Source organism: Montipora foliosa, chromosome 13, assembly GCF_036669935.1.
Source record: "Montipora foliosa isolate CH-2021 chromosome 13, ASM3666993v2, whole genome shotgun sequence".
NCBI lineage: Eukaryota > Metazoa > Cnidaria > Anthozoa > Scleractinia > Acroporidae > Montipora > Montipora foliosa.
The window spans coordinates 12,188,363-12,196,488 of record NC_090881.1 but is presented as its reverse complement, the minus strand read 5'-3'; the positions used below and the strand labels follow the sequence as shown (position 1 = coordinate 12,196,488).

The 8,126-nt window shown below is 41.2% G+C and overlaps 1 protein-coding gene across 7 annotated transcripts in view; it reads right to left on the bottom strand.

Annotated features, from left to right (window-relative positions):
* The window catches only part of LOC137983630 (protein NLRC3-like), a 32,646-nt gene that overhangs the window by 8,281 nt on the left and 16,239 nt on the right, over positions 1-8,126 (bottom strand). For all 7 annotated transcript variants that reach the window (XM_068830780.1, XM_068830781.1, XM_068830785.1 and 4 more), the window contains exons 3-8: positions 5,551-6,208; positions 4,729-4,761; positions 3,972-4,034; positions 3,836-3,877; positions 3,216-3,278; positions 187-2,539 (exon numbers count right to left, since the gene is read on the bottom strand). In XM_068830780.1, coding sequence (XP_068686881.1) covers positions 187-2,539; positions 3,216-3,278; positions 3,836-3,877; positions 3,972-4,034; positions 4,729-4,761; positions 5,551-6,193 — 3,197 coding nt within the window. In that variant the 5' untranslated portion in view covers positions 6,194-6,208. The remainder of the gene's footprint in view (positions 1-186; positions 2,540-3,215; positions 3,279-3,835; positions 3,878-3,971; positions 4,035-4,728; positions 4,762-5,550; positions 6,209-8,126) is intronic.

Sequence of the window (8,126 nt, the reverse complement as noted above, 5' to 3'; positions counted from 1 at the left end):
GTCTTTTGTTTTTGGCTAGTGTAACGAGCCAATCACATTATACGTTACGAGAGCTGCTACATCACCCTTTTCCGGTCCTGCTCACGGTATGCGTATGGCCCTCGTAGAGGAATTTTCCCAATAGTTTTACAATAAAAGCGCCAGCGGGGCCGTACGAGTTATATGATAAGTAATATTAAATCCAACCTTGAGTTGATATCCATTGCTTTATCCAGTGCAGCAGAACCCAAGTCACCGATTTCATTGCCGGACAAATTCAAGTATCTCAGCGTTGAATTTCTTTCCATTGCCTTAGCCAGGGCAGTAGCACCCGAGTCACTGATTTTATTATCAGACAAATCCAAGTATGCGAGCGTTGAATTGATTTCCATTGCTTGTGCCAGTGCAGCGGCACCCGAGTCACCGACTTCATTGCTAGACAAATCCAAGTATGCCAGCCTTACATTTCTTTCCACTTCTTTAGCCAGTGCAGCAGTACCCGAGTCACCGACTTTGTTGCAAGACAAATGTAAAAATTTCAGTGTTGAATTGATTTCCAGTGCTACAGCCAGTGCAGCAGCACCCGAGTCACCAATTTTATTTCGAGACAAATCCAACCATGTCAGCGTTGAATTTCCTTCCATTTCTTTAGCCAGTGCAGTGGCACCGGAGTCACCAATTCCATTGCCAGGCAAATCCAGCCGGGTCAGCGTTGAATTGATTTCCATTGCTTTAACCAGTGCAGCAAAACCCGAGTCACCGATTGCACTGTCAGACAAGTACAACTGCGTCAGCGTTATATTGACTTCCAGCGCTTTTGCCAGTGCAGCAGCACCCGACTTACCGATTTTATTTCGAGACAAATCCAACCATGCCAGCGTTGAATTTCTTTCCATTGCTTTAGCCAGTGCCGCGGCACCCGAGTCGCTGATTCCATTGCCAGGCAAATCCAACCGTGTCAGTGTTGAATTTATTTCCATTGCTTTAGTCAAGGCAGCGGCACCCGAGTCACCGATGTTATCGTTACCCAAATCCAACAGTTTCAGCGTTGAATTTGTTTCCAATGCATGAGCTAATACAGCAACGCTATTTTCATCTAAGCTCCGTAAACAAATGAACCTCTGAATTTCAAGAAGCGAACCAAGCGTATGCGCCAATTCTTTGCTGAAGGTACCTTGATCTTTCTCACATTCAGTGATGCAAATTAATGCAACGCATAGATAGTCACTACACCTCCGTTCTTCAATTGATTGGTTAATTTGACTCGCTATACTTGCCATAAGTGCCTTGGCTTTTGTCTCGAACCGTTGAGCCAAGATACCACAAGTAAACATAAGCACCTGTTGAAACTCGTTAAAATATCTGTTGTCAGCAACTAAATCATCTGGACTAATTTCCTCATCAACAAGCTGGCAACTGAGATAAAATGCAGCAAAGAACTCTTGAAAGCTCTTGTGTAGAAACCCATAGCAGAGGCTTGGTCTTCGTTTGCTGCGTCCAGGCTGAACTGACAGAAATCCCAATTCAGGTATTAAGTTGCTGGTACAATCTCGGAATGCGCTGTGGTCGAAATACATTTCATCCTCACGCAAGCCATTCAACGCTATATAACCAAGATGCTTTAATTCAGAGTGGTACAATTTTGTCAAGTCTTCGTCCGTTTCTGATAAATCTTTCTTTTCCCTGAACCTTCTCAGTACACACTGAACTATTTCGAAGAAAAGGAGAGTTCTACCTTTCGGCAAATCTCCTTGGAAGTCTTCGCAAAGGAGACAAAGAAGTGCTATATTTAATGGATTTGCAGTTAATCCCTCAAGGCTTGCGTCTGTATGCAGCTTTTCCAAGATCTTTTTAGCCAAATGCTTCTCAGTTTTAAAATATCTCCAAATAAAATCTTCGGCGCCGTGTTTGGTAAATCCTTCGACCTCTAGCAGAGTGTCGCAGCATTTCCGTACTTTTATCCCAGCTTCGTGGCGTGCTGTAACCACTAAGTAACATTTTGGAAGCATTCTCCCTTGAATGATTTCTTTATAGACGGGTAATTTGTGGGTTGGCAACTCATCCAATCCATCAAGTACCAGCAAAACCTTTGACTGATGGTCCCGAACGAAGGTAAAGAACTTCTCTCTTTCTTCTTTCTTTATGTCTTTCGGTAAAAGCTGGTCATCAATAGCCTCCCATAAGTCAGAGTTAATGTCTCTACATTTCAACAACAGCAGCACTTGGAAATCAGGAAACGAATCTTCAGCTTTACAGTTCTTGGCCCAGTCGTAAGCAACCTTGTTACAATAGGTTGTCTTTCCCATGCCTGGCTGTCCTTCAATCAAAACCTTTCTGGGTAGTGAACATTCTGCATGTGGTTTGAAGATTTCCAACATATTGACAACGGAGTCAGTCTTTTCGCCTCGTTCTTTTTTCCTGCTGACCATTTTAAGCCTTGTAAAAATGCTGTCAAGATGGAATCGAAACTCCTCGCACCACGGGAAAGGTGCAAGCCATCCTTCACGGCTTTTGTAGAGTTGTCGAATATCCTCGATAAAGTCAGCAGCACTAAAGCCATCTGAAATTAAGAAAGAGTCATCAACTGAAAAAATAAACCCAAGGTAAGTACTTGAGATTGACGCTTACACGTTAGTGTAGTTAAGGTCGACTAAAATTATTGATAGTAAAATATGTGAGAGTCATACATATAAATCGAGCTTCGGGGTGTGACTCTAAGCGATAATTATGATGGCAAGGAGGCCTGAAGTGGACTCGAACCCATGGCTATGCCATAGGAGTCAGTCCGTTGCGAGTTCATTCTACATCTCAGATGACTGACAAGATAGAGCATTGCAGCGCTAACGAACGGTCATCAATAGGTCCGATTCCCGTTCAGACCTGCGTTTTTTGAAGTCTTCTTTGCAACTGTCAAAGTTACTCTCTGAACTGTGATGATCACACTCGCTTCAATGCAGTACAAATTATGATGAATTTCCCCCTACCACGGAATACTTGGATGTTAAAAAATGATGTGTAAAAAAAATGCTTAAAGTCTCTCCTTATACTGCTGTACTGTATTGACGTCTCAAAATATTTTGTTTTCTTGGAGAGGTCGATACCCTATATATAAGTTCATTTTAATAAATGCACAACTTATCAATGAGTGGAGATTTCAGGAACCTTGATGCGATTGAAAGCAACTCTTGTCACTCGACCTCATGAATTAGGCGATCTTTATTTGAACTTGACTGTACCTTCGGTCTCTTCAAGCTTAGTACTTGAACTTTCTCCCTGCCTCTTCAACTGCTTCAACATTTCTTCAAAAAGTAAAATAAGGAGTGAGATAGTGAGAAGTACTTTTGGTATAGTTATTTTGAAACTCAAATCTTTGTCAGGAACAAATTCAATTTGCTTCCGAGTTTCGGTCCTTAATTTAAATTGGGTCTGACTTTTCAGAAAGTTGTTTGTTTGAGAATAAAACAGCAATAATATCTGCAAATGGTCAGACATTTGACCTCTTGGACGCCCTCAATAAACCATACGATTCATCACATAGCCCTTGTGTGAGACATTAAAGAACCCTCGACCCGTTAGACGAGAGCGACGCAAGGAGTCCCCGGTGTTGTGGTCTGGGCACCTGTAAATCCTACTGGTAATTTCCTTAAGATTGCAACCGAAGGCATTTGCGCAATAGGCACGAAAAGACCCTTTGCAACGGTTGTACCGATGTTTGTGTATTTGGTAGAATAAAAACTTCCTTGAATGACTCACATTATTATATCCATTACGTATTATCAATGTATGTTGTTCTCCAATAAAAACACTCACATTATAATTAACGCATAAAATAAGGGCCAGTTACATTTATACCTACCTTCCATCTCACTGAACTTGTCCCTCAAATGTTTTGACATTTCTTTGGGAGTAAAAGAGCAGTCATTAAGCGAAACTTGAAATTACTTCTTTTTTTTCCCGGACAATTATTAAGTCAATAAAACGCATGAACTCACCATGTGTCTCTTTTAGGGTGTCTTTGGTGCTGCCTTCATCACTTTCAAGTCTCTTCAGGATGTCTTAATCAAATCAAATCAATGGCTGAATTAATCAATAGATAGAATAAAAGAGCAAATAATTCTAATGAAGCGTACACGAATATAGCGCATACACTGAAAAAGGCTGACAGGTAAGGCATGTAATCTCTTCCCAGAGAACTCAACGGTCCTTTAACAATTAAGATGGATGCACTGGACTAGACATGGGACAAGTCCACAGAAAGACAGTTGATATGTCCTCAACATAGAATTTTTTTACTATCCTGATAAACGTTTGACAAGATGACTGCACAAGACTCTATTTCATGATGTACACGCTCATGTGTTGTAAGATAAGAATAGCTGTGACAACAGACTGTCTTTAATTCAACTTTTTTTCGTTGTAACTTTGTGTTATTTTTGTGTCAATGAACTGTTAAATACTTATACCTAAGAAACGATCGAGATGACACCTATTTTGTATTGGCTCAAAGTAACAGGTACGATAAATAGGACCACTTCGCAAAATAACTTATTAGAAGAGGATTTAGAGCTACCTTCACGGCTGAAAAATTTAAGGTGGCTCTGAATCCTCCCCAATAAACTACTAGTCAATCAACTATATTTAGGTATGATATGTCTGCAGCCGTGTAGAATCACACGTAAGTCAAGTCATACACTAGTGAGACCTCTAGTCCTTTAGCTGTTACTATAAATGACAATGTATAGTACACACCTTTCACTTCTCCAACTTCCGACTTGAGCAATTCTGGATTAAAACAAAATGCAAGATAATGAGTAAATAATGAGATAGACATGTTTGTGTTTCACCTTAATATTAATTAACCCTTTTCTTTCGTAATAGTTACACTACAAGCTACATTTAACTCCGTCTGACAGAAAATATGACTGAAAGATATGCTAGGTGGAGTTGGCAATCTGCCGGCCTGGCTGCAGCCGTGGCCTGTGTCAAGGAAATTATTGCATGTGCGCTTACACCAGCCGATGAAACCAAAGTGGCCTTGGCACAGTCCTCTTGCAACAGGAACACCCAGTGGCTTTCAGTTCCCGTGTGATGACACAAACTGCACTATGCACAAATTGAAAAGGAACTCATTGCCACAGTCTTTGCATGTGAGAAACCTGACCAGTACATCTTTGCAAGAGGCAATGCAATTGTCCAGTCTGACCATAAACCACTGAAAACCACACTTAAGAAACCCACACGCAGTTTCTCAAAGAATTAAAATCTTTAACACGTGCGACTGCGCAAGCAGAACTACAGCATTCAAGTCGAATACAAAATGAAAGCCACCATTTTCTAGCAAACCTGTTAGACCAGTCCTGGAGAGTGATGTTCTATCAGAGAACAACTTGTTCTCTTTTAATATAAAGCGGAACAATCATGAAGAAAATTGAAGGGTCTCCCCACTTGTCTTATCCTTTACATACCCGTTTATTTTATTTATTTTACTTCTGAATTCCAGTACTCTCTTCAAAAGTACATGACCATAATAAGGTTAATTACATATCTAACTCTTTTTGAGGTCGGGCATACCTTCTAAATTTTCAAGCTTTTCCTTTGTATTATCATCATCTTTCTTCCACTCCTTCAGCAACTCTCGATAGTGCTCCTCAACATCAGGATCCATGCAATCAGTCTTCATACGGCTGATCACAGACGCATACAATGTTCCAGATCCAAGTGCTAGCAGTACCTTGCTGATATCTTGCCATAAAAAATTGAATACTGTATCGTCAACCGAAGCCTGGCTGGCGTGAGCGTGGACATTGTTTCTGTAATACTTGATTCTTGCTATGTTTGCCTCTATACTGTTATCACCTTGGAGAGGAAGCTCGTCCCAGTTTCCAGTACTGGCAGGAGGACTGAAACCACATATATTTCTCAACAGTACCATCAGAAGAGTGATGTCAAAGCTGGCTGATGACACTGATGAAGGAATAGTTGGGTACAGCTTTCCCCACTGTGTGGGATTAAGAATTTTTTTCGTTTGTAGCCACTTTAATGTAGGGTAAGCAGCTGAAGTACTTGACAAAATCCGGTGAAGGGTAGCTGGAGGATGTATTGTGTCAAACGTGTCTCTCAGGGCCTGGGTTCCCACATCCACAAGAAGCCGGGACAGACGGGCATAGTTGGTCGTCTCCTTTGACGAGGCAAATGGAACTGGACCAGATGCCATATCCCAAACTTTCGGCTACATAAACACGAGAAAATGAGTGTGGTTTATTGGTAATCAAGTCCAAAAACAATTGCATTTGCTATGATTTACCGAAAACGCTCAGTCATATGGGACTTGGTATAGGTAAATGTTAACAACATCTGAATGTTAGTGGGGTTCTAACAACTGGAACACCAGAATTCTGACATCTATGACTGTCAGTCAGACGTTTCTCCTTACCAATTGGTCCCATCAAGAAGTCAGCCTATCGAAACATGCTATTCATAAACTAAACAGTGATGACACCCCCTAACATATGCAGTGTCTAGTGTAGTTCCATCTAAATCAAGATTTAGAAAGTGTTCACAACTGGCTAAGAACAAACAAACTTGCTCTAAATATGACAAAAACCGAGTTCATGCTCATTGGATCAAGGCAGAGGCTGAGTACTCTTCCATATTCCCTGACAATTTCTATTATCAATAAACTAGCAAAGAAAGTCGCTTCTGGCATTGGGGCACTAAAACGCTATGTTGTTGGGGGAAACTGTGGGATAACTTAGCAGGATAGGCCTACAGAAATTACAAAATAGAGCAGCCCGTGTTTTGACTTATTCTAACTATGACACCGATGATGGTCCCTGTTTGAGGTCCTTTTAAACTTGGCGCTGGATTGGACAGCTTCATCTATAGAATTTATCAACTATGTACATTTCAACAACGCGAAAAAAAAGTGTTTCCTAAAAATCCACCGTTTAATTGAGAGCCTATTTTTTGTGTGCGAAGCCCTTCAATGTTTGTCCACATTGTTATGGCTCGAACTGGATGTCCTGTCCCGATGTCCAATCATGTGACATTAAAACGTAAAAAAGTGACAGATTATCGGACAAAAGCGATTGATCACAATAAGTTACGATGAAATACTTCCTCTTCCTCCTCCTCTTGGCGTCAGCGTCATATGTCATATCGTGGCAAGGCTTCAGTTAGTCATCAATGCCTTGGCCCTTTTCGTGTGTGGTACGTGAGGTCTCTTATTAATGTGCCCCGGTGGGTCAGTGCGGAGTTCAATACGTTAGTTTTTAAGTTCTCTTGGAGTGGTAAGTGTGATTTAGTGGCTCGTCGCATCGTGGTTCAACCCTATTGTTTTGGTGGTTTTCTGTTGTTGATTTTCAGAGTGAGGTGTGCGTTCATCGTGTGCAATGGGTTCGTCGTTTTGTCTTGTCTCGTTCTTGGGTTTGTTTCATGGTTCTTTGGTTTTCTTCGTTGCTCAACACTACTCCGCATGTTGTTTTTCTTCACGTAATGCTTTTTGTTGGCTTCTCTTCCTCTTTTTTATATTTCTTTCTTGCGCGCCTGGCGGGCGTGTAAAGGATCCTTTGTGGCTTCTTCTTTGGGTATTGGTTCGGGTACTGATTTTTTTCCTGTAATTTCCGTCACCAATTAGTCTGCCTTCATGTATCTTTTGTCTGGAAATGCTGTTTCTCCTCATTGAGAGGAAAAGTTCTTTCCTCTGTTTGGTTCTCTTTTCTGGTCTTCTACGTGGCGACAGCTTTTCTTTTTTGATTTAGACCGTCCTGTTATTGATCTTTGATGGAAAGTTCCCCATGGGGTCCTTTACAAGGCAGACCGCCTTGCTTCTTCTGGTCTCTCTACGGTTTGTTTTTGTACTGATCCGATGGAGTCCGCAGCTTTTGTTCTTCTAATGTCCTTTGGCTGTTAGGGTCCTTTTCTACCTTCAATCCCATATGTTTCTGGCTTGTCCTTTGTGTCTTTCTATCCTGCTTTGTCAAGTTTTGTTCCTTTTTTTCTGCAGACACCTTTTCTGTCGTTCCCCATGTTTTTTACCTTCTTAATGTGTTTAAGTTCTGTCTTTAGGGTTCTCTTAATGATTTCCGTTTCAGGAGTAAGCATTCATCAGCTGTCGATGTCTTAGAGCGTGTCAAGACTCGGGCGCG